The sequence below is a fragment of the Rhipicephalus sanguineus genome, chromosome 1 (genome assembly GCF_013339695.2).
Source record: "Rhipicephalus sanguineus isolate Rsan-2018 chromosome 1, BIME_Rsan_1.4, whole genome shotgun sequence".
NCBI classification, from domain to species: Eukaryota; Metazoa; Arthropoda; class Arachnida; order Ixodida; family Ixodidae; genus Rhipicephalus; species Rhipicephalus sanguineus.
Window position 1 is genome coordinate 231,320,227 of NC_051176.1, and position 27,340 is coordinate 231,347,566.

Consider the following 27,340-nt stretch of genomic DNA (forward strand, 5'->3'; position numbering starts at 1 on the left):
TCCCTCGTAGTCGTAGTCGTAGTCCGTAACCAGTCTTGCGCTTTGACCTCCAAGGTGGTGCCGGTGGGAGATTTTTCCTGTGCGTTGTTGAACAATAAAAAAATTCGCAGCGGTAGCTAAAAGCCGACTTCTTCTGTCTCTCATTCCCATTAGCAGCCATTCTTTACCTCCAAGGTAGTGCCTGGTGAGATTTCTCCTGTGCGTGATTAAACAATAAAAATTTTGTTCAAAACGCCGTTGATTGATGAAATAAACCAACGAAAGACGCCAGATGTTTTGTAAAAGCAAAACGGAAAACGCCAGATGTTTCTAAAGCAAAAGGAAAAGACGCCAGCTGCTTAACGAAAGACGCCAGATGTTTTCTAAAGCAATGGTTTTCTAAACAATGAAAATTCACAGCGTACATGTAAAATTAAAGTGAGCTGCAAGTCGTCATAACTCATCGAACCTTTAGTATAAACGCGCCCGATATCACGTCGGTGATGATGTACTGGGCAGAATTCATGGAAGATTCACGGTTTACCGATGAACCTCCGCAGCTTCGCCCACTCACCATCATTCACTCCGTGGATATGCTGTGATTTTTTTCTTATTCAAAATCATATTATTCATTTTCAGTAATAAAACATCTATTCATAATATCGCTTTTGTTCTATTTGCCCACAAATATGGCGCTTAAATTAAATGGCGTGGCTACTTTTAGCTAAAGTTTTGGCTCATTTTGAAATCTGCCCAACGGCAACCCTGACCTCCACTTACCACTTGTGGTAGTGCTATCGCCCCCTGTAAAGTCGTTTTTGCCTGATAGCTCAAACGCTGCCGAGCAAGAGTTGGCCACGGCCGCTGGATGTTTTTCATCCAGCGGCCGTGAGTTGGCGATGTGCTCCGACCGCAGAGGCTACGCCTGCCTGTGCAGCGAGCATTTGTTCACTCACTGCCATTTGCCGCTTTACTGCTGCCACGGGCTGAAAACGGTGTACGCCCCGTTAGCATCAGTTTGGTGACTCTGGGGTCAGCGACGAAGGAAGTTGTCAGCAATAGAAAATGATCGGGCGGGCACTCACGGTGAAGGTGCGCAACAACAACAACAACAACAACAAAATTTTGACGGACGCCGTCCTGCACCAACTTCTTTCGCGCTGACAGTCAGTGTGAAAGAGAACGCCAGAGTTGGACTCTAAGTGGTGGCCCACTGCATCACATTACCACGCCGCTTTCCTACGTTATCAATGCCATACTACTAGGGTAGAGTGCATCGTTTAATAGACACCACGCACAGCACACCATCGTATACGCTTGCTTCACACATTTAGTCGCCGCATCATTAGATACCTCACGCGTTCAATAGATCCTTTCCCGCGTAATAGAAAGCACCACGCGTGCACGCGCGTCTGCTTTTATGTCTAAATCGTAAAGCGAGTGTAAATCGTCATGGGAAACACAAATATCGCGTATGAGCTACGAGGCGTTTGCGCTCTGACTCATGCTCTTTAATTTTCTCACATTCAACCCTTCCAATGGAAGGCAAAATCTTTCGCACAGAGGGTAGAGAAACGCACGCGCACAAGATGCAACCGCTGAGTGTCAGTGGTGGCAGCACGCCTATCCCGTGCCGCTTTGTTCGACCAACAGGAGCTGCAGTGTCTGCTGCACATCGCTGCTGCGTTCATCTTCGCAAAGCGTTTCCATGGCACGGAAGGTCGCAGAGTATACAGCGCACGCACCGAGTCTCCCTCGTACACGACGGTGTGGGCGACACAGGCGGTCAACCTCGGGGCAGCATCTCTCTCAGGTCAGCCACCACGTAAGCCACGGCCGTCCAGAAGGCCGCGCACAGGTCCAGATCGCGGCTGCTCAAGGCGCTCATGGTGTCGGCGCGCGTGTGGTGGTAGTGGAAGTACCGTTCGTTGCGCGTCAGCAGCACGGATGCCGGCACGCCGAGCTCCTCCAGCTTGGTGACGTCGGAGCCGCGGCCGTTGGCGGGTTCGAGCCGCGTAGCGCCAATGGGCGCTGTCAGGGTGAGCAGCCGGCGCAAGATGCAAGCGGTCGTGTTGTCGCCGCCGCTCGTGGTGAGCCCGACAGGGGCGAACGTGCCGATGTCCGACTCGAGCGCCAGCGACACGGCGTCCATCTCGTCCCGGTGCCGGCGCACGAATTCGGTGGCCCCGTGCAGGCCGTTCTCCTCGGCGGTCCACAGCACCAGGCGCAGCGTGCGCCGTGGTCGCAGCTGCATGCGGCGCAGCTGCGCCATCGCCGCCAGGCCGATGAACACGCCACCCGCGTCGTCTACGACGCCCTGGCCTACGTCCCAGCTGTCCGTGTGCGCGCCCACGATCACGTACTGCACGAGTACAAGACGGCTGTGAGCTTTCGGAGCCGAGTACAACGACAGTTAGTCGGTTTCAGGTGTGCCCCGAAATGACCATATATGTCCCGAACTGACCAAATACATGGTGTGTGTTTTATTAACAATGACGTTTTTCGTTTACCATTGCTTTGTTTTCATTTAAGTTTTGCGATAAAATTTTTTGGGTCCCATAAGACTGTAAAAGAAAACATTTGGCATATAGCTACATGCATGGTGCGTTTGTGTGCCCGACGGTCGCTTTTCCTCTTTACTAAACTATAGTAAAGCAAGCCAAGATGGAGAAGGAAAAAAATAATTTTATCGCTAACGTTAAGCGAAAACCAAGATGTCAGATATGCACATAATATTCTTAAAGTCGGAACAAATACTCATCGTCTTGATACTGTTGTTTTGCACCCTTTGAAGTAGTTCCGTACAAACAATAACCGTGTGTAACTTCGGTACGCGCCCTACGCGCGCGTCGTCGTTCGTGGCCGAAATATATCGGGAGAGAAGCGATAAAGAAATGAAACGCCAAGATGTATATTGCCGCGAGTCTTATATTTCATGAGTTGAAGCTTCACCCACAAAGACTGTGGGCAACGCGCTGCGCAGGCATCGCCGTGATGTGTAGGAAGCTTCACGATTGTTTTGGAACAATCCGTAAGATTGCGCGCCGCACGAGAATGTTCCAGCTTTGTCGAGAGATAACGCCGCCAACAGCGATATCGCTGGAAAGTTCGATAGCGCCTGTATAAAAGCCGACGCGCTTGACTGCTTGTCAGTTGATCGACGGTCGACGCTCTGTCCGCCGCTATCAGTGTGTTGCTGTAGATTGACTTACAGTTTCCCGGCCACAAGTTCGGCCAAATAAACAGTTTCATCTCGAACGTGCTGACTACTGTCTTCGTCGTCACGACCACGTGACATCTGGTGGAGGTGCTGCTTCATGATCCGGACGCCACCGCGGGACGCTGACCCAAGCCCAAGCCGAGAAGAAGACGACGCTAAGGACAACCCGGATCCTCGAACCAGCCGCCGGCAGAAGGGACTACAACCAGAGTACGGGCTCCTTCCCGAAAACACCAGGCAGCCGAAGACCGTCACATCGACCGCCGAGACGATGACAGACCCCCTGCCACCTACAACGGTAGTGATGCAACAGCCAAGGGAGCCACCGACTTTCCGTGGATCGTCGTTTGAAGACCCGGAGAGCTGGCTGGAGACGTACGAGCGAGTCGCCGCCTTCAACCACTGGGACACTGAAGAGAAGCTGCGCCACATCTACTTCTACTTAGAAGACGCCGCGAAGACGTGGTTCGAAAACCATGAATCGAGCCTTCAATCCTGGGACCTCTTTCGGACGACGTTCCTTAATACCTTCGCGAGCATCGTCCGCAAGGAAAAGGCCGCTGCTTTGCTGGAGACAAGAGCACAGCTGCCGAATGAGACGGCCACCATCTACACGGAAGAGATGACGCGACTTTTCCGCCTGGCTGATGCTGCCATGCCTGAGGAAAAAAAGGTCCGCTTCCTTATGCGGGGAGTGAAACAAGACCTCTTTGCAGGATTGGTGCGGAACCCACCGAAAACTGTCATCGAATTCCTAAATGAGGCTACAACAATTGAAAAATCCCTCGAGATTAGGACGAAGCAATACAACCGCTCAACCCTGTCGACAGGCTACACCGAAGCGCACTCGCTAGGCACCGACGACCTACGGGAAACCATCAGAGCGATAGTGCGGGAGGAGCTGCGCAAGCTGTTGCCTTCAGCGCAGCCTCAAGTGGATTCGATCGCCGACATGGTCCGCGAGGAAATCCAGCAGTCGCTGGGTACCCCCGATGCAGCGCAGCCGCAGCTGCAAGCAATGAACTATGCTGCAGCAGCCCGACGCAACGCCCCCGCTCCTCGTCCACGTCAAGACGCCGCGCCGCCGCAGCAGTTCGGCCGCCAGACGCCGCCGCCGCCACCACCACCAACGCCCTACCGTCCTCCTGTCGCCCAGCGCTATGCCCCGCGATATGCCCCAAGGAAGACCGACGTTTGGCGCGCCCCTGACAACCGCCCACTCTGCTACCACTGCGGGGAGGCCGGCCATACCTACCGCCGCTGCCAGTACCGTCAGATGGGGCTACGCGGATTCGCCGTCAACGCGCCGCGCCCGCAACCAGGCGAACGGCCTCGCGACATCGACGACTACCTCACCGGAACACAGTGGCAAGAACGACGACTTTCCCGCTCGCCGTCGCCCGGCCGCTACATGTCACCGCACCGCCGGCAGTACACTGGCCCAAACCGGGGCCGGTCGCCTAGCCCGTATCCGGAAAACTAAGGGCAGCAACCGATGGAGGTGCGGTCGCTGCACGACGAAATGCCGAAGATCCTCCGCGGCCGCCGACGACGACAACGCGAGGAGACCTGCAGAACACGACGCGAAGCAGACGAAGTCCTGCCGATGAAAACTCGCGGACCGCAGTAGACCTAACGACGCAACGGGGAAGCAGCGGAACAAACCGACGTAGCCGTGACCCCACGCCACGACCTAACTGCAACGCGAGACGACCAACTAGCGACCTCGACGTTCTGATCGACGGCCACAGCGTCACAGCTCTCGTCGACACCGGAGCCGACTATTCTGTCTTCAGTGGACCGTTCGCCACCAAGCTGAAGAAAGTAAAGACCGCTTGGAGTGGACCCGAAATCCGGACAGCTGGAGGCCACCTGATAACGCCGATTGGTGTCTGCACGGCGAGAGTCACCATCAATAACCGGACTTATACTGCGAGCTTTGTAATCCTACAAAATTGCTCTAGGGATGTGATACTTGGAATGGACTTTCTAAGTGACCACGGCGCCGTCATCGACCTGAGATCTGAGTCGATAACGCTAACCTCAGACAAAGCGCTCCCGCCCCACGCGACGCCAGGGAACCATGCATTGAATGTGATAGAAGAGCAGGTGACCGTTCCGCCCCGCTCCAGCGTCATTATTTCCGTCGGCACCGAAAAACCTGCGAAACTTGAAGGCGTCATCGAGGGCGATCAGCAACTACTCCTGAACCGTCAAATTTGCGTTGCAAGAGGTATAGCCGAACTGCGTGACGGTAAAGCAAAGGTAGTGCTGACAAACTTCAGCCACGAATATAGGCACCTCAACATTGGTACGACGGTTGCCTACATCGACGAATGTGTAGCCGCCAGCGATGCTTTCGCCCTCTTCGATGCTGCCGAACCTGCTTCGACGAATAGATGTCCCGAACCGGATTTTGACGTCAACCCGAGCCTTCCGAAGGTCAAGCAAGACCAGCTCAAAACCCTGCTCCTGCAATACAAGGACTGTTTCTCGTCGTCATCGCGGGTCCGACAAACGCCCCTTGTTAAGCACCGCATTATAACAGAAGAAAATTCTCGACCACTCCGTCAGAGCCCCTACAGAGTTTCGACTCGAGAGCGCGACGCGATAAAGAAACAAGTCGACGAGATGCTACGCGACAACATCATCCAGCCGTCCAAGAGTCCGTGGGCGTCACCCGTGGTGTTAGTGAGGAAGAAGGACGGGACACTGCGCTTCTGCGTTGATTATCGGCGCCTGAACAAAATCACGAAGAAGGACGTGTACCCCCTCCCACGGATAGACGACACCCTGGATCGACTTCACAACGCGACCTACTTTTCATCGATGGACCTCAAGACCGGCTATTGGCAGATCGAAGTAGACGAGAGAGACCGAGAAAAGACCGCTTTTATAACACCCTACGGCCTCTTTGAGTTCAAGGTCATGCCTTTCGGTCTTTGCTCGGCACCTGCGACGTTCCAGCGCGTCATGGACACTGTACTGGCCGGATTGAAGTGGCAGACGTGCCTTGTGTATTTGGACGACGTCGTCGTGTTTTCCTCGACCTTCGACGAGCATCTCCGGCGGCTCGAGGCAGTACTTCAAGCAATCAACGCCTCTGGACTGACCCTGAAGCCAGAAAAGTGCCGATTCGCGTACAACGAGCTCTTGTTTCTGGGCCATGTGATCAGCAAGTCTGGAGTGCGCCCAGACCCGCGGAAAACAGCGGCCATCGCCGACTTCGCGCCTCCCACCGACAAGAAGGCCGTGCGCCGATTTCTCGGCTTATGCGCCTATTACAGACGCTTCGTCAAAAACTTTTCACGCATCGCCGAACCACTGACGCTTCTCACGAAGACTAACGTGGAATTCAGGTGGGAAACGGAGCAAGTGCAAGCATTTGAGGAACTTAAACGACGCCTGCAGACGCCACCCATACTTGCACATTTCGACGATTGCGCCGACACTGAAATACACACCGACGCTAGCAGCGTAGGACTCGGTGCCGTCCTTGTGCAAAAGACTGACGGGCTTGAAAGGGTTATCAGTTATGCTAGCCGGTCACTATCCAAGGCAGAAGCCAACTATTCCACAACAGAAAGAGAATGCCTTGCCATCATCTGGGCTACGTCAAAGTTTCGCCCCTACCTCTATGGCAGGCCCTTCAAAGTTGTCAGTGATCATCACGCCTTATGCTGGCTAGCTAACTTGAAGGACCCTTCAGGTCGTCTCGCACGATGGAGCTTGAGGCTTTAAGAATTCGACATTACCGTCGTGTACAAGTCCGGACGAAAACACTCTGACGCCGACTGCCTCTCTCGTGCCCCCGTCGACGCGCCGCCGCAAGACGACGACGATGACTGCTTCCTCGGAACTATAAGTGCCGACGACTTCGCCGAAAGGCAACGAGCCGACGCGGAACTGGGGGGCCTTATGGAGTACCTCGAGTTCAAGACCGCCGTTGTTCCGAAAGTATTCAAGCGAGGACTGTCGTCGTTTTTCTTACGGAACGGCGTTCTCCTGAAAAAGAACTTCTCGCCACTTCGAACGGACTACCTTCTTGTCGTGCCCTCATCATTGCGACCAGAAATCCTCCAGGCCCTACACGACGACCCGACGGCTGGACACCTCGGTGTTTCCCGCACCCTCGCCAGAATACAGGAAAAGTACTACTGGCCACGCCTTGCTGCCGACGTCGCCCACTACGTCAAGACTTGCCGAGATTGCCAGCGACGGAAGACACCGCCGACTAGGCCAGCGGGACCTCTGCAGCCAATCGAACCACCTCACCGGCCGTTCCAGCAAATCGGGATGGACCTACTGGGGCCGTTCCCGACGTCGACCTCCGGCAACAAGTGGATCGTCGTAGCGACTGACTACCTCACCAGCTACGCGGAGACGAAGGCCTTGCCCAAAGGCAGTGCCGCCGAGGTAGCCAAGTTCTTCGTGGAGAACATCGTTTTGCGTCATGGCGCCCCAGAGGTCCTTATCACAGACAGAGGTACCGCCTTTACTGCGGACCTAACTCAGGCGATCTTCAAGTACAGCGAGACGAGCCACCGCCGCACCACCGCCTACCACCCGCAGACCAATGGCCTCACCGAGCGTCTAAATAAGACCATCGCCGACATGCTCGCCATGTACAGTATGGTCCACTCTTAGAGGGAACACGCGAGCGCGTGGCCGGCTGTCCGCGGAGCGCTAACTGCTGGCGAGATTTGTAAATGCAGCGCAAGCTTATAGATTCATTACGGCGTTCGGGTGCGCGCAGCTCTTACAAGTGTATGCGCATGCGCCGCATTTACAAATCTCGCCGCTAGTCAGCGCCGCGCGGGCTGTCAGCCACGCGCTCGCGTGTTCCCTGTAAGAGTGGACCGTACTGTACGTCGACGTTGAGCACAAGACGTGGGACGCCGTCCTTCCGTACATGACCTTCGCTTACAACACGGCCGTCCAAGAAACGACGCAGATGACGCCGTACAAGTTGGTCTACGGAAGGAGCCCGGCAACTACGCTCGACGCCATGCTACCCAACGTCACCGACGAAGAAAATGTCGACGCTGCCGCTTACTTACAACGTGCCGAAGAAGCTCGACAGCTGGCCCGCTTGCGCATCAAGACCCAGCAGCACACCGACAGCCGTCGCTACAATCTTCGACGACGCTTCGTCGAGTACCAGCCCGGCGACCGTGTCTGGGTCTGGACGCCAATACGACGACGCGGACTGAGCGAGAAGCTTCTTCGACGATACTTCGGACCGTACAGGGTACTTCGACGTCTCGGCGCACTCGACTACGAGGTTGTCCCCGACGGCATCACGAACTCTCAGAGGCGCCGAGGTCGACCCGAGGTCGTGCATGTGGTGCGCCTTAAACCGTACTATGCTCGTTAACGCACCTGAGGACTCTAATGTTTGCTTTCTTTATTAGTTTTCTTTAGTATTGCATGTATTCATGTTCTGTTTTTAAGCATCGGGACGATGCTTTTTCAGAGGGGGGCATTGCCGCGAGTCTTATATTTCATGAGTTGAAGCTTCACCCACAAAGGACTGTGGGCAACGCGCTGCGCAGGCATCGCCGTGATGTGTAGGAAGCTTCACGATTGTTTTGGAACAATCCGTAAGATTGCGCGCCGCACGAGAATGTTCCAGCTTTGTCGAGAGATAACGCCGCCAACAGCGATATCGCTGGAAAGTTCGATAGCGCCTGTATAAAAGCCGACGCGCTTGACTGCTTGTCAGTTGATCGACGGTCGACGCTCTGTCCGCCGCTATCAGTGTGTTGCTGTAGATTGACTTACAGTTTCCCGGCCACAAGTTCGGCCAAATAAACAGTTTCATCTCGAACGTGCTGACTACTGTCTTCGTCGTCACGACCACGTGACAATATAGTAAAATCTAGTTGACACGATTCTGCATATTACGGTTCTAGGGATAGTACGTTTTTTTTTTTTTAATTTAAAATAATCTCTTTTTATTATTTTCATTTTCCCGGAACCTTCCATAAGATCAACGTTTCTTCATAGGGTTAATACGATTGCGCTTTCACCCGAAACTAGAAAGTACGACAAACTAATAACTTTATATTACAGCCACGTTCGAACTTTATCGCAAATACTTGATTAAGGAATGCGGATTATTTTTTTCTTAACATCCAGAAAACATTTTATGGTTTTTAAAAAAGCTCTGCGCAAATTGACCAGCAATTTTTAACGTTGCTGAATGAATGTGTGTTGGCTGCGGTTTGTGTGGGGAAAGTGATGCTGCCCTTCTCAAAATGTTATGTAGCACTCCACTCCATACGAACATTTGCTGTTGAGTTGATCACCGTACCAGTGACGTGCTTCCCTTCCAAAATAGCCAGGTATTGAAGTGCTTACGCTTACAAAAAAAAACGTGCTTGCATCACTTATAGGAAGCCGCTTTATTCCAGCCGAGATCGAGCTGCCAAGACGAAGGTGAAGCACTGTAGCTGATGACAATGCATACAGATGAGGAAGATGTACGAGCGAAGATTATATACTATATAGAGAGATGACGAGGATGGAAGTCAGTCATGCGTTGCCCTCACAATATGCAACAGTTAAAGAAATAGGTGCTACTCAAAAGCGAAAAGCTTGGGGGGCGCTAAATACCTGCTCCGGAAATACTGAGCCCGTGATGTCGGCGACAATGTTTCTGGAGACGCCGTGCGTGTGGTTGTTGCTCATCTCCAAATGCACGAAAACATTGGAACCTGCACAGAGGGAAGAATAAAGGAGTCATGCTGCCTCTCTGTTCTTCGAAAGCACTCGACCCCGTCCGTCCCGTTCTGCCATGGACAAAACAAAGCGTGGGCTCGCATTCACAAAAAAAGTTTGTCGTGGTTGAACGCGGTTAAATTGTGTTTGTCGAGCGACAGCTCGGTTTTGCTTGCTTTGGGAAATGACGAGACCATTGGTTTGCAGTGATTTAACTTTAATGCATGTCTTGGCTTAGGTAAGGATAGCGAGAAATCTACAAGCTTCGACTGCACACGTCAAGGGACAAGGGAACCGCAACAAGGGAGCCAACGTGTTGCACCACAACACACAGACGCTGCTCGGCGCAGTTAACTTGATCGATTTGCTCTATATGGCCCCTACAGTAACTCTAGAACTTGGTTGCAGCCAGCGCCTCTGGCGTTGGCTGCGTCCAAGAAAGACCTTGAGCCGCAGTTCGTTTTCGCAAACACGCCGCACTAGTGTTTCGCTGAAGCTATTTCGCTGGCGTTGACCTTAACTGAGCTTGAAGGTCAGAATCACGAAACGAGGAGTTTTTTTGGGTTTGTACCTGGAAGAGTAGAGCTATCGCGCTAAAATAACTTTCACATTATGCCAACCGCGATTGTTAGTCGGCGCGGCGGTCGTTTCGATCGTAATCTGGCCGATCGCGATATGCCGCTGAACGGCTGACACAGCAGCCATGCTCAGCTAGGCGGTGAGCAGCGACACGCCAGTGCCATAAAAACACTAATTAGTTTACATGAAAGGACTGAAACCAAGGGTTAACATTGAAGTGGCAAATAAATGCTTAATTGTTCGGCTTTGGCATTATAAGAGGTACGAACACGATTTGATGCGATATATATTTTTTAGGTTATTCACTGTCAAAGACCCTGTAGCGAAGAGACGAAGAAGGGAAAGAACCCGGCCGTCTGGCTATACCGAAGGATTGGAACCAACTGAACGAGCCAGCGCCCGTGGCTGTTGCTCATGCTCTACGCCCCTTCGTTCTTTTTTATTTGCAACACACTCCCGCGGCCGGCAAAGTTGCGTGCGCTCTAAGAAAGTAAGTATCCTGGATGCGGCGCGCAATTTGGTCGTTCTAGCCAGCGTCGACAGAACTAGGGACGAGGCGTTGCCGTGCACCAGGACGACGTCGCCGACTTGAAGTCGTGGTGGTCCCTTGGGTGCCTCTTCGTGGGCCGAACGCAGCAGCTACAAGTAGTACTTGCGCCAGCGCTTCGACGGATGATCTGTTAGCGCTTGTTGATGCAGCACTCGACTTCGCAGATCGACGCCTGTTGAATGAAGCATTGCGGCGCCGAAATCTTTTTGCAGGCACGTTGTGCGATTGCCAAGCAGGAAGTGCGAAGGCATAGATGGGCTTGGATTCTCGTAGTCGGCAGGTAGGTAATTCAATGGGTGGCTGTTGGAGCTGCTGATGCTGCTGGATCAGGCTGTGCTGTTGTATCTGCTACGGCTGCTGAAGTTGCTGGCGACGCTGCATCGTCAGTTGCTGTTGATATTGCCGGTTCTGAACTTGCTGGCAGTAGTTTTCATAGATTCGCAAGGTTTCCTGATAATCCGCGTACTCCTTGGGAGTCATGTTATCAGCCCCGGTTCCGGCACCAGGACGAATGTAGCGAAAGGACGAAGAACGAAACAGAACCCGGCCGTCTGGCTAGATCGAAGGATCGGAACCAACTGAGCGAGCCAGCGCCCGTAGCTGTTGCTCGTGCTCCACGCCCCTTCGTTCTCTTTTATTTGCAACAGATCCTTACAACATCACGCGAGAGGCATATATAGCGTCAGAATTTGAGCACTTTTTTTTTAACTCACCACGTTTCGCGAGCCTCGACAACATGTCAGCATCCTCGACGGTGACTGCAGCGGCGGGTATCTTCGGGTAGCCGGGCATGTAGTCCAACATCCCCGTGTGCGGCGTGTACAGGGAGGCCGGGGTCGCAGAACGCACAAGGGCCGCCACGGCTCCGTATCTACGCATCACGCGGTGCTCTGCTTGTGCTAGCTATCTTGTGCAGATGACAGTTAAAAACACAAGTGCACCCAACAGCAAAAGTTTACGGGATGTTGGCTCCACACAAAATATGAATTTCTGCTCTATTAGTTCTTATAGTGCTTATAGTCTAGCTGGTGGCTGCACAGGTTGAACTGCCAACTGCAGGCTCGAACACTTTATTTGGAGGTTATGTTCCCAGACAAAGCCAGAATATAGCTTTCTCGAACATCGTCTCACAAACTTTTGCTGTTGGGTGTACAGTAAAACATTCGAGAACTTTGATAGTGGATTTTATATATACTACACAAGTGCTAGTTTTCTCCCTAGCGGAACGAGGGCGTGAAGCATACACCTAGATTCTGATAGAGTACAAGTACGTTCATGGTATATGCTATACCGATCCATACACAATTTTTCAATCTTGTCGTTTAGACGTTGAGTTTTTCCGTTCGAGCTTGACAATTGTCCCAGAAAATACAAGCTTCTATGAACATGTTCGCGCAGAAGTCTTCGCTGAAGCTTGATCCTTAATCTAACGCCAGATGTTAGTTCTTTATTCGTTAACATAATTTTGAGAAATTGTCTGCTCGATGTATGGCACTAGCCTACAATATTCGCACACAAATAAAAATATATATTTGCGGACATTGTCAGCGCAGCAAGTCAAAACGCAATATAGAATGATTAGCAAAACTTTCTCTGATCAACGTCTTAAATAATTTATTCAGTGCATGTACATATTTCAACTTACCAGTTGAAGTTGGTGATTACGAAAGGAACATCAACATTGAAAGAATTTTGAAACTATAGCGTCAGCTTTGAGATAAACGTTGCTAAACATGCGGTAAAAATGTGCACTTTTGGTCCACCTACCTTTTCTGTATTAAAACGCATTTTTAGGATTCACAATCGAAAATAACAGAAATAGTAATTGCATCTTGGAGCACACACTAAGAATACGCATCTCGAAACGGGTGTGATCCTCAAAATGAGTTCCAAATAAATACGACTTGCGAAGTCACAGTCTACCATTTAAAAATTCCAATGTTTTCTTTAAAGTGATACGTCCAAAAGTTAACTAGCAGTTTATGTATGATTTATCGTGTTACACGCCACGAGAGATGTGCCACATGCCACCGGAGACCTCCAAAATTTTTGTCAACAATGACAGAGAAGCGCTTAGTATCCATACAGGTCTTCAAAGACACAAAGTCCGAGAGGCAAAATAGTGTGGGGTTCGCAGTATCCGTAACTGTCCTCCGCTGCGATACACATCTAAACCGTCTTACTGTCAGGGGGAGTTTGAAGAGTAGGATATGCGAGTTAAGAAGAAGTAAGAGGTTATATATAAGTAGAACGAATACGTCTAACGTGAGCAATAGCGGAGCATAACTACAAATGAGAGATACGCATTGACTAGGGATGGGCGAATAGTGAATTTGAGGTTCGAAGCGAATCCGAAGCGAATAGCGATTTGGTAGAATAATTTCGAATCGAATAGTTCGAATAGTATTTACCACATATTATTAAGAAAAATGAGCATTTTTGTCATGGCCCTTGCACAATATTTTTAAGGATTGGAACTAGGGTATGAGTGAATGTCACTTTTTTGGTTTGAAATGAAGTGGAAGCAGCCTTGAATAGTATCAAGATTTGAATAGCAGTAGGGTTATAATTTGTGCAATACGTTACAATTTAAAAATTACTATACTTAGCGCATATAAGCCCATATAACACGCTTTTAAACTTAAAAAAATATGTACATTTAACCTTGAAGTGTGGTTTCGCGGCAGTGCAGATTTCCCTTGGATGGGTTGTCTCACGGCACAGCAACCAGAAGCTGCAGTGAAACCACCTTTACAGGGGTCATGTGCGGTCAAATGTATGCATATATTCGTTCATTTCGAATACTTCGAAATTCCGAGTAATCTAAATTCTTATCGGAGCGAATCCGAATACTGTAATATTCGTTCGAATATTCGAAACGCCCGAATATTCGCCCATTCCTAGCATTGACCTAAATATACCAAAGCAAACGATTAAAAGAAGCAAAACACACACACACACACACACATGCGGACGCGTCGAATGCAATGACAGAATTGTATAGCAAGAGAATTGACAAAAAGTAGAGAAAAGAAGGTCAGTCTTTAAAATGCTCCCATGTATGAATGGGAAACGGTGAAAGCTTCCAGAGCGTCGACAGTATCAACGTCTCAACTAGCACTGAGATCGGGCCTACTTCGTACTGATCCATAGCTTGTGAAACCTGAACACACACACACACACACACACACACACACACACACACACACACACACACACACACACACACACACACACACACACACACACACACACACACACACACACACACACACACACACACACACACACACACACACACACAGACGCGCACACACACGCACACACACACACACACACACGCACGCACGCACACACGCACACACGCGCGCGCGCGCACGCACACACACACACACACACACACACACACACACACACACACACACACACACACACACACACACACACACAGACGCGCACACACACACGCACACACACACACACACACACGCACGCACGCACACACGCACACACGCGCGCGCGCGCACACACACACACACACACACACACACACACACGCGCGCGCGCGCGCGCGCGCGATGCCACGAGGGAAGGACACAACGCTTGTCCTGTGTTGTTCTTTCGTGGCATCGTTTTCTTTTTTGAGCGTTCAGAAGCTATGGACAGCCTCAAGATCAAAGCATAGGCTTGACAAATGCAGAGCAAATGCCAGTACGACTTCGAGAGCGGACCGAAGCAGTTTAATCTGGACTACTGTCAAACCTGCAACGGGGCCTTGCGTGAGCCTGTTGCGGATACAGGCTATCCGATGCAAGTCGCACAGAGCAGAGCGACTGACAGAGTAAATGAACCCGTCCTAAAAAGTTTTTCTCTCAATTTTTGCAGAGCTGTACTTTCGCTGACCGCTACAACCTGATTGCTTCTCTTGTCGAAGGAACCTCACTTTACATGGTCTTGCGGAAATTGTTGATGAAAATATTAAAGCTTTCTGACGAATATTGCAATATTCTTTTCAGTCAGAATGTCCTCAAAGAGTTTCACAGACGTGATACATTTCGCTATTGAAACTGCCGAATTCTGTGATAATCATTCTATCGCCCACTTGATGTACGACAACGTCTTTGTGGACAGCGTGCGTCACAACCGGGATGCCATCCCTCATTAAAATGTATAGTCACGCTTCTGTCGTTCCCCAGCTTCTCTCGAACGAACGCTCGCTGAGATCACGCTGATTCTAAAGTATCCTATACGTTAACGTTAGAGGACATTTGAGCACGTTTCCGGATTTTGTTGCTTTAATCGCATCTAATTCCTTGGAAATCGTTGGTGTGGTGAAAAAAAAAAAATATTGCCGGAAGTGATGTGTTTGAAGCCCTCCCGGAATTAACTCTGCCAGAAGAGACAGCGAACGCCGTGGTGTAGCCCGGCATTTATACTATATAAACTACACTGAGCCTCAGTCGAAGTCTTCGCCAGCCGAACAGAAAAGCAAATTAAAATAAAGTTGTGACAAGCCCGTTCCTACCGAAGCAATAACGGGCGTAAAACCAATTGAAAATAAACGAATAGGGGTATAATACTACCCAAAGCGCTAATTTTGTGGAAAAAACCTGTTGGTAAAGAAAAAATCGTTGGGCACAGTCACCATTCAAGCATAAGACAGTCTGGCGTGAGATTTACACAGAAAACAATTCTATCGTATAGCCGACATTTTATGCCACCTTCTTAGTCGCCTTCAAACCAGCTGCTCCAGCTCATTTATACAGAAAAGAGGTCTGTACTCAGGCAGTTTTATGTGCATCAGCGATTTTAACGTTCGTTGAATTCCCATGGCAGTCGTTTACACTGTTGTTCCTCGCTCGTAATCATACAATAGAGAAATATGAACTTTCCTTTGTCCATAGAGCTGAAACAACTAGTTCATAAACCAGGGAATGGCTGTATTAGACCTTGTTATGCTTAGTTCGCAGCTACGTGAAAAATGATTTTCAGTGTGGTATTATTCGGAGCATATTAGACCGAGAAGATGGTCCTCATTACTGCTAGTCTGCTACTTTGTACCGGAAACTCGCTACGCATGCACTACTGTTCGCGCTTTTAGCCTTTCTCATAAGGTGTCCGTTTTCGTTAAGTTGTAAAGCACTATTTCAGGAATTTTGAACAAATTAGCTTGTGTAGCGGTGTTAATAATCCGGGGCCGAATTCACAAAACTTCTCTTTCATAGGTGCGTTTTCCCATTGGTCAGCGCCGGCCTCGCTTATGATATATGTCCCGTATCGTGATCGGCTGAAATAGTCTCTTACGAAAATCTAAAGCGTTAGACGTTTTCGTGCATACGGGCTCCGATCACTTATTTTGAGCATATTAAAACATACACTGAAGCCAGCTACCCTTATAAGCAAAAGAAAATGTATCTTTTCCCCTTATTTTGATAACCGGGTAAATGCTAACATTTATAAATGCATCGATGCAGGTTACAGCGCTCCAATAATCAATGGCGATCCCTACCAATTACTACATCTCAATTCGATGAAAACCAAATCCAGAGAAAGCAACCTACTTGTCTCATCCTCCTTTTTTTTTTTTTTTTTGGAAATCTCGGACGCATTTCGTGGAACACCCGTATATGTGAATTCTTGTACCCCAACGAGAACTTCTGCGCGTGTCCGACAGTGCACACTTGACCTTCTCGCGTTTGTTTTTTGCTGTTCATCTAACTGCACGCAGTTATCAGCATGGGCATAAACCAGCTGCTACACGAATTAAACTAGCGCCGTTTATTGCTCTTTTGTGTATCCTCATGAAGAAGTCCATATATATATATATATATATATATATATATATATATATATATATATATATATATATATATATATATATATATATATATATATATATATATATATATATATATATCAGCAGTTACGTAACACAGATTGTGTGCCTCTGAGATGTGGCTCCAAGTCACACACACATGCCTTATGTGGGTCGCAATATATTTGTGTATATGTAGTCCTATCGAAATAAATGTAATAAACATAGAGATCACGTGAACGGTATACCTGGCTGCGTGCGAAGGCCCCTTGGTGCGGTACGGCACGTACTGTAGGTAGCTGGTCCACTCTGGATTGTACAACACGATTGTGCCGTTCACCTGCAGCATTTCGAGAATCAACGGAAGACTACTGAGTTGTGCCTTCCGCAACGCCTCATGTGTGTTCATTTTCAAACAGAAGCATTCTTGAGGAGAGTGCGCTAGGCGGGGGCGGGCGCTCCTGTAAAGTTACGGACTCTGGGCCCCCAATTTACGAAGCAGATGCAGAATTCACTTTTTTTGTTCGTTCGTAACCACTTTTGTTAATAAATACGTAAAGTGGTCACGATTGCTTGACATTTCGCTATCGGAGAGCTCTAGCGTAAGCGCTTCTCTGTAAGTGCACGTCCTGATATCTCTTCAGAAGGCTTCGTATAATACAGGAGCAGGTCAATCGTGAAAATATGAACGAGGGCTACTAGTCAGTGGTAATATGCTTTTACGAACAAGGGACGTTCCAATTTCGCACCCTCAGTTTGTATTCACGATGTAGTTTGTACGTTACGGCGACTCGTCAGCAGGCGCCGAAGCATATTCACGATGGAGTTCGTACTTCCCTACGATTCGTAAGAAGAGGCGTTGAACGATCGCGGTAATAAACATTAGCGTAAGCGATTGGAAACAAACAGTCGGCATATGAATGAAATATTGCCAAGTTTGCCTTTCTAGGCGAAGAGCGCGGGAGGGATTTGAAGCTGAGGTATATGGTATACTAGGTACATTCTATCGGTCTTCTTTAATGATAGGTAAAAACATTGCAGATTGTAGAAACGGTAAGTCAGTTTATTCTGTTATTTAGCTCACTTACCCAGAAACAATTAATTACTCAATGCCCGACTAGACTCTTGATCGGTGCTTGTAAATTTTATACGGCCAAGGTTACAAAAGTTCATCGACAGTAAGGTTAACAAGTCTCTCTTACCACCGATGGCCGTCAATTGTTTTCTCTACCTAATCTATTTAAAGCTTGTGAGGGTCGGGTGAATTGTACCTCGCATCGAATTTTTATTCTCTTCGTAACCGTTCTATTTAATTGTTTCGCGCTTTTTTCCTCTCATTTTGTTCAACCCAGCATGCCAAAGGGCAGCAATTTCGTAAAAGTTCGCGGGATTGCTTTGGCATGCCCTCTCTCCCACAGTCTCTGCCCAATGCGGCCTCTTATAGTTGATGTGCGGTAAGTGCGCCGTGTCGGGGTTAGCTCGATGGCCTTGCTGTGTGGTGCCCTTTTTGTGTAGCCTTAGTAACGACGAGTTTCTTCAGATCATCAAATTCTCAAGAAGTATGCCTAAATTATCGAACCGCATCCGCATCTACATTGAATCTCTGCACCCGCTACACTGGAAAGCAGGAATCTGAGCTTATATCCAGTGTTATTCGGCATATTTCCGTATTCTCATAACTCAAGCAGATGCTCTTATATTTTGTGTTTAGATACCTGCGTTGTGGTAATTGGTTTAAGCGAAGCCTTCATGGGCGCTGGTTCTTGTTTAGCGAACATTCGCAAGTGTAGAGCAGACGACGATGTTGGATATGTTTTCACCAGGAAAGACCTCGCTCGCTTGTGACGCTACGCAACCGACAAAAACCAGAGTTTATCCAAACTGACTTCGTCAAAAATGAGTGTTTCTCAAGGTACAATTTCGCTCGTTCGTAAGTCCGACACGGTCCCGTCCTGCTGCTTGCTCATCACTGCGCATCAAAGACGTTCGGCTTCGCGTTTACAAGTATAAATGTTTACAGTCTAGTTACAAGTCCTTCTGCGCGCGTGCTCAGCTTCGCATTTATAGGCCAACTGCTGAATTCACCATGTTCCCCCGTGCTCACCGCTGCCACTCGACGATTTGTATTTGCGAGCTAGAAGCCGTTCGTGTTGACGTTTCTGGTACACTCGACGCTTCTCCTGAGCCTGCGCTCACCACTCAGCGCCTTTTTGGGGCAGCTGGCGTCCGTGTCTATTAGGCCTGGTTGCCGTGCGGCCTCGTTCTGCATGCAGAGTTGACTATGCGGATGCGCTTTCAAGGCGCGGACAGATAAGAGACGGGACACACACAGCGCATTGCAGAGTTATTCCGTTGACGTCACCGACAGTGCCTGTCTACGACTGCACATAAGCTACCAGAAGGTATTCCAGAAGGTAATCATAGCTCTCATATCGTTTTCGAGTATTGAGCAACGTGCGCCGCCATTAATACCAAACAATTTTCACATCCTACTGGTCCCATTATTAGGAATTTTCTCGTTACACTGCACAGATTGAAGCATAGCTCACTAAAGGAAGAGAAAATTGGAAAGAATATGCAGTTTGTTCGCATACTCGGAAGTCTTCAAGGCATGCTCAGATGCGCATTATCAGAACAAAGTCTTAAAAGGCAGTCTTATAAGCCAATTAAAATCTGTGCATGACATTAAGACATAACTCTGCGACGATGGAAGACAGAGAAACGCACTTTTTTTCAATTGAAGCAGTCGCACCTTACGGTTGTTTTGTTGCACTATAGATAATGTTATAGCGGCACATTCATATTTAATACGTAGAGACCACACTGGTACCCATTCATAAATTGCAACAAACACAATACCCACTGGTGAATGTAATAATGTCTGAAAAAGATGTTAATGGAATAACGGCGATTTCGCTGAAAGAAATGTCGCTTCCTGAGCGACGCAGTATGCTCGCTATGTGCTATAATTTACGACCACAACGGCTGGCTTGAAACTTATTGTGTTTCAGCTGCATGTTTGCCTGTGAACAACTGGCAATGTGACGTGCACAAAAAAAAAAAATCGCACACCCTTGATAATCTTGCATCGCGTCTTCGGGAATTCGTCCCATATTGGCTGATTTTATGAGAAAGTAGTTCCCATCACACGCTCTGTAGTCTTTGGGCTGTCCAAGAGGCGCCATGGAAGTGAGACTCTTACCTCGGCGCTGCGACGCTCGAGCTCCTCGAAGGAGCGCACCACCAGCACAGGAGCCGTGATGCCCCCCGGTGGCGTAGCAACCGAGCCACCCAGGCCGAGCACGTCGAGCGGCACGTGTCGGGGCTCGACCAGCGCCGCCATCTCGCGACCGCGCAGCCACACCGGCGTTTCAACGGGCTCCGTTACGACGCGGTCCACGCCGGCGACCCGCAACGCCGCCACGAGCTCGTCAATTGCGGCCTCGAGGCTCTCGGAGCCCACCAGGCGGTGGCCGAAGTGGTCGGCAAACTCGGCCAGAGCGCGGTACGTGGTGCCGGACTGGGGCCCATAGTCGAAGGCCGACAGGATGCGCCGTACCACGGGCCTGTAACCGTCGATCTCCTCGGCGAGCGTGGAGGGCAGGTCGCACCTGTCCGACAGAGTGCGACGCAAAAGCATATGTTTATGCCACACTGTAAAGCGGCGCTACGCGAGGTACGCGAGAAATAAACCAGACGAAGAGGTTCGAATATGATACACATAAACGGCAAGGAAAGTTGAATTGAAGATGGAGGAACGCGCGCTCAAAGAAATCGCGTCGTCGTGCCCGTCTCGTGCATCATACCATCGTCACTGTAATTCTTAAAGAGCACTCTAGAGGGTATTACCAAACGTTTGGATAACAGAATTACCTCACGGTATCGGTCAATCAGGAAGATCATCAGTTACGCTCTTCCGAAAACTGCGTCCGTTGTGAAGCGGTGTGGTGGCACAGTAAAACAATGAATCGCACCTTTCGGTTGCAGGGCCATTCTTCGACAACATCACCGATAGTAGCAGTGGTAGTGCCGGATTCATCGTGGCTGTCTCAGCCGAGTGGCCCCGAGGCGCTACTGCTGGATCTCTAGCTGGTCGTCGCGGGCGCCGTATTTCTCCTCCGCAACGGTCCGCTTGGATGGGAGGAATAAGCGGAAGACGCCGACCGCTCCAGTGGCAATCCTCGGCTTGTGCGCGTACCGATAAGCGCCGCCGCTTTTGCCGCGATACTCGATCCAGGAGTTATCTGAAGCGTCTTCATCCCATGGTGAGTGCCGCTGGTGATTTGCCGAGGGTACGACGATGAGATGTGCGATCGGAGCATGGCAGCGGCGCGCGGACACGCTTCCGCCGCTGCCGAGTGAAGAATCGCGTTTGTTCACCACTTACAGATGGCTCCTACCCACTATGGCATATTGACCAAGACTATGGTGGATGGAGCTGAGCGTATATATGTCAAATATCGCACACCTTTTCGGAAATGTGATAAGTCTAACCTGGTAGGTGTGAGAAAAACAATGAGTTAATTGAAATGTAATTTTACTAAGAATAATCACAATATATGAAGCACATTTAGCTCGGCAATCACTGTGAATCAATAATGAGCATCTGGACAGCGGCGAAAACAGCCCTGTGGCTATGCACCGAGGGTTGGAGTTCCAAATGAATGGAAACAGGAATAATCAAATCCAGGTCAATTTTGCGATATCTCAAAACGCCTGTAGAGCCGGGATGTTAGTGCCGCGTAGGCCAAGAAACGAAGAGTCCAAAATAAAATAATTAACTCTAGAAACAAAGAAACATGTTTAGAAGGATATGTTCTTCGGCATCAAGGTATGTAGAATTAAGAGAGTGACCTTATAAGAAACTACAAAAATAAATTGAAGACAACGGGCGCAGCATGCTTGAAACTGAGCCACAGATGGAGAAGTCCTAAGGACGGCACATCGATCATGCACTTTTCAATTGATGACTCTTGGTTTTACTGCTATTGTTGAGGTCAGCTTAGAACTTAATTTTCGCCTTTCGGCAGCATTTACCCTATTAGCACGCAATGTTACCACGACGTTGAAGCAACTTTCTCAATGTGGCGGCAACGTTGTGTCAACATTTGGTGCTACTAGGATTACTCCGATCATGAAAATTTATGTTTCAGTATAACAGGAAACAATCCACCTAGTATGCATCATAATGGGTATGGGTCGCATTTACTACGTAGTAGGTATATCAACTAACAACCGGTGCCAGTTTGACAGGCACTGTTTGTTTGTTTGTTTTTCCTTCTGTTCTATGGCTCGTACCCACTCTGGGGGATGGGCCAAGAATTCGTAGTTGAAACTTAAAATCTTATTCGAAGAATGTTAAATGGTTAAAAAAAAAGGAAGAGAAGAAATGGCAATAATAAGTAATACATCAAATTAAGACTTCAAAAATTATTCTATTGAGCTCGTATTCCAGACAGCCGTATTAACCTGATCGGAACAATTTCGATGAGATTAGATAAATTTAACCGCATTTTAATAACGAGTATTTTTGAAGACAAGATTAAAATGGTACACGTTTAGTGGTTTGCATGAAATTACACACGGCATCGAAGGCAGTCCGTCTCTCAGGACTATATTTAATAAAGTTCCACCATCCATCCATCGAAGGCATCCCTGTGGCAGTATCCCAACCCTGGGGCACCGCAGCTTAGTACAATTTCTTCAGTTAAGTTTAAGCCTATTTTTGAAAGCGGAGTAATGAGCAGTCGTGATCTAATAAGTGAATATCTGCGACATCACAAAAAGTAATGTGCAATATTTTCTGATTCTCCGCAGCATTAACATAGGGGCAATATCGTCATACCAGCTCTGTGTAAGTATACGTTTAATGGGGGGACACGGCATTGAAATCTGGTGATCGTAACTTCAGATTGTCTAGTTTGGCTCCAATTAAACTTCCATGGGAAGTTTAGATGTTTAGATGCACTGTTTGGATAACGGCGTCTTCCTTTTTTCCTTGTTTATTTTTCTTTTTGCCAGACCAACTCGAGCGATCGCCCGCTTCAAAGGGCGCGTTTACACGAGCGGATCATTGTTCTTGTTCTTGTTCACCTTCAACTGTGGCTCACACCCACTGTGGGGGATTGGCCAAGAATTGAGTGGATTCATCAAACGTTATAGTACTTTATAAGGGAGGTTGTAGAATAGAAGTATTACAAATTTTATATGAAATTTTGATGCTCGATCAAATGTGCGTGTGTGTGTGTGTGTGTGTGTGTGTGTGTGTGTGTGTGTGTGTGTGTGTGTGCGCGTGTGCGTGCGTGTGTGTGTGTGTGTGTGTGTGTGTGTGTGTGTGTGTGTGTGTGTGTGTGTGTGTGTGTGTGTGTGTGTGTGTGTGTGTGTGTGTGTGTGTGTGTGTGTTTAAAAACCAAAGCTTTTTTTCATTAGTAATAGATAATAAAATAAATCAATGCCCTATTTTTAAAAAATATATATACATGTGTCGACACAGAAGGATAATAATGTAGATTAGCTAGTTAACCGATTGGTTGCATTGAGGTAATCCCGCACAGCCACGCAAACCGTTCGCACTGGAGAACCCAGAAATAGAGGCTCCAACAGGCAAAATCACAGGCACAGATAAATTCATTCCAATACGGCACGTAAAGGTGTTCCTAACAGGGTTTTTCGTGCTGTAATAAATCGCCTGCAGGCCAAAAGAAATGATCGATAGTTTCTAGCTCACCACAGAATGCGCGCAGTGGAGAAGGCGCCTGAGCAGACGTGTGTTGGTAGAAATTTAGATTCGGTGCACGGCAGCGCAGCCTCTTGATTGACACTTTCAGGTTACGGGTTTGACAAAATGATTCTCCATCAGGAATATAATAAGTGCCGATATTCGGTGAATCATAATTATAATAATAATCATCGTCGTCGTCATCGTCAGCAAGAACGGCGACGCTCTCGCTTCTTTTCACATCTCTCGCGTTATTTTGCTCATGCTGATGGCCGCAACTCGCCCAGCTGCGTTAGCATTACGTCATGTAGCCAGTGTAGTAAAGAGAAAATAGAGTGACAGCCAGAAACTACAGGGAATTTGGATCGAAAGTTAAAGAATAACTCTAACAATTCAATTCTTTTTCGTGTTTTTAATTGCGAGATACCGGTGAAACGAGACATTGTTCGGGCGACGCACATTCGTCGTCACTCTTGTGAATCCGCTACTTCCGGCTGCGTATTTTTCAACTTTACTTGCGCGCATGGTTAAATTAGGAACGAAAGCTAAAGGGAAACAATATTCGTGCAGGAAGCCTCGAGATAGTGTCAGTGGCGGTACGCAGGACAGCAGGCGCAAAAGCGTATAGTCTAAGGAAAGCTTTTAGTGGGCTAACTTGTGCCAGCGTTAAAAGAACAAGAGGAAAACCTCCCGGCGGCGGATAAAACAGCAAAGCGCCGCCCAGCAACCGACTGCGATCGTTCAATTCCACACAACGACTCGCATCCCCTTCGCATGTTCGTCATCCGCCGTGAGATCTATGGCGCCTGTGCAGAACGTATTCTGGTGTTCCCGTCTATCTGAGAAGAACAAGACGCCCTAGTACAACAAAAGGACGCGATAACATAACAAGTCGGCATAGCAATATGGCACAGTCACTTAGCAAAAAGAAAGAAAACAATATCGAAGTTTGGAAGTTGTCTGTAGAAATTGGCGGCGCATCCATATTTTCTAGATGACTGACGTCGTTAGGGGATCATTGATAAGGGCGTGTAACTGGTGATTACATGTCTTATATCTTATGACGATTACTGTGACGATTATAATGATGGAAATAACGAGACAGAGATGGGACAGAGTTGTGATAAGTGTAGAGCGTTTCGTAAACAACTTGATGTGGTCATACGTGGAGTGACCGATTCCTTTCTCGCGCTTTGATCAGCTCGCTGAAACCTCCATGGTTGTTGTGCTGTACGATGTGACGCGGGTTCGATCACGGCCAGCACCGGAGAAACATGAAGTGATCAGTATGCTATCCGTATCATACCCCTGTCACGCTATTCAGGACACAACCCCAGTGGCACTCACCCAGCTGCCCAAATTGGCGACAAAGAGGCCAGCTACGGACACCGTTCGTACCCTTTGAAGTTCCGAAAGAATGCTAGTCGCATCACAATGAGAAATTACGGTTACTGTATTGGAATGGTGTTCGAAGCTTCTGCCGCAGCGCCGCATAAATCCTGAATTTGAGAGCTAAAAGAAGAAATAATTCGTACGAAGTAGCACGTCAGTATTGTTTATTCCTCTACAGAAAAAAACAAAAAACAGATCAGTAAATGAAACGTACTTGGACAGATATATCGGCTGGCAAGAAGGTATAAATAGCTGACATTGGAAGACAAGTTTTCGTGTACCTATAGCATATTACGTCAATAGTCGCCTAGTCCGTCACTATGTGACACGTTATTGCAAAATAAACTTCGCGGCGAGTTCTATAGCAGATACGGCATGTATACGTACGTTTTTCGCAACATAATATTTTTGAAACTTCGTCATGAAGCGTTTCCCTCTGCCCTCGGTTTCGATACTGCCTGGACTGACCGTCGAAATTCGGCGATGAGACTTCGAATTAGGTGATTTTCAGGATACGTGTGCATTGAAATATGACAGTCTCCAAATGTGCCAGATAAGCACCTGCCTCCAAGGTTTTTATTAAGCGATCAATTAACATTATTTTGTAAATTTTTCTTCACGCACTTGCTTATGTGCGGTAAAGCTTATCCGCCTCACCCTTTAACTTGGATGCATCAACGCCACGTTTGCTAGGCTCACATATTTTGTAAAGTATATGCATAGCCTAAATCGTCTGCATATACGCACGTGATTGCGGTGTATTTTCACCGTGTAAGAATGTATAAATAAATGACATGTTGTGAAGCTTAATTCGAAGACAATACCTTTATATTCGGTGTAGGAATCTCGTCAGACATTTAACTAACTTATAAACAGATCATTTTTGCTGAAACGCCGTCTGACAAAGTTTAAAACATTGATTACTCAACTTTCTGTGTCGATTAATAAACCGATAAGATGTGAACGCGCCATCATTGACGTGAACGCGGACAGTGTCCCGCAGGACTTCAGTCCTTGTCGCCACCGCATTGCTACGGCCGCGGCAGGCGCTCGCTCAGGTCGGCGAAGACGAAGGCGGAAGCCGCCCACAAGGCAGTACACAAGTCCAGGTTGGTCGGGTCTTCGACGGTCATGGAGTCGCCGTCCGTATGGTGGAAGTAGAAGTACTCTTTGTTGGCCGTGTCCAGCGAGGCGCCCGGCACGCCGGCGTCCACCCAGGGCTGGATATCCGGCCCGTCGGGCCCCAATGTCAGTTGCGTCGCGTTGATTGAGCCGAACAGGCGCAGCACCTGCGCGGCCATGCAGCGCGCGCGCGGGTCGGTGGCGGCCAGCCTGAGCCCCAGCGGCCGGAATGTGCCCAGGTCGGACTCCATGACAAGGTTGAGCAGGCGACGTGCCTCGGGCCGGCCGCCGTGGCGTTCGTAGTAGGCGCGGCCGCCCCACACGCCTTCCTCTTCGCCTGTCCACAGCAAGGCACGCAGCGTACGCCGCGGCCGAAGGCCCAGCCTCCGCAGAAGCGCTAGAGCCCGCCACGAGATGAAGGCGCCGCCGCCGTCGTCCATGGCGCCTTGGCCCACGTCCCACGAGTCCAGGTGACCGCTCACGAGAACCACCTGCGTGCGACCGAACCGTGACAACAGTGAACGAAGTGCCCCCTGCTTTCCCGTGTGCGCACGCCTCTGGCAGAAGAGGTCTACCATTTCATTTCTGTCACTTTAATCTAAATTCAAGTGCACGAGAGCTCTTGCGCTCCTTCCCCATCTAAATACGACCGCCACTGGCCGATGAGCGAACATACTACTTCACATTCAGCATGAAAACAGCCACTGAGCCCCCGCGTCGGGTGTTTTAGAGAGAATAACTTCGTGCTCATAAGACCATGCACTCCCAAAGCAGATATACATTTGGAAATGTTGCGCTGCTGGTTGGTTCATTGTTCAAAATTGTAAGTAGCGCTAAATAGGAAACAAGCGAAAACATGAGAAAGCTGTGCCCGTAGTCGCAGTTCCCTTACCTTAGAACTCTTAAGATTACGTGCACACAGTCAATATTCATGTTGGACAGAATAGTCGAGGACGCTTGACGATGGAAAAGTGCTCTTTCAGGCGAAAAGCCGTGCGAAATCATCCCAAAAAGTGTGCTCAAGACACACAAGACTGCGCGAGCTCACGTATACAGAGCGGTCCAGAATGGAGCTACCAACAAAGCCAGGATTAGCCAGAGTTGTTCGGCTGCAGCATGCAAGTATTAGTGATTGCTAACTGCCCGTGCCCGACTGGGACGTTTATTGATGAAGTAAAATATAGCCAGCCACCTGTCAACAGCTGACCATGCTGAGGACTTTCTCAATCTGGCCTCTGCTCC

The 27,340-nt window shown here is 48.8% G+C and overlaps 2 protein-coding genes across 2 annotated transcripts in view; both read right to left on the bottom strand.

Annotated features, from left to right (window-relative positions):
* Positions 1-1,469: 1,469 nt before the first annotated feature.
* LOC119374247 (carboxypeptidase Q) lies at positions 1,470-21,006 on the bottom strand. The gene is made up of 6 exons (XM_037644328.2): positions 20,841-21,006; positions 20,069-20,477; positions 17,115-17,206; positions 11,765-11,922; positions 9,818-9,918; positions 1,470-2,341 (listed from the first exon to the last, which is right to left on the bottom strand). The coding sequence occupies exons 1-6, from the start codon at positions 20,903-20,905 to the stop codon at positions 1,766-1,768; spliced, it is 1,401 nt and encodes a 466-aa protein (XP_037500256.1). The 5' UTR covers positions 20,906-21,006; the 3' UTR covers positions 1,470-1,765.
* Positions 21,007-25,123: 4,117 nt separating this feature from the next.
* Positions 25,124-27,340, bottom strand: part of LOC119374257 (carboxypeptidase Q) — a 29,676-nt gene continuing 27,459 nt past the window's right edge. Inside the window, exon 4 of the mRNA XM_037644337.2 lies at positions 25,124-26,589. Coding sequence (XP_037500265.1) covers positions 26,008-26,589 — 582 coding nt within the window. The 3' untranslated portion in view covers positions 25,124-26,007. The remainder of the gene's footprint in view (positions 26,590-27,340) is intronic.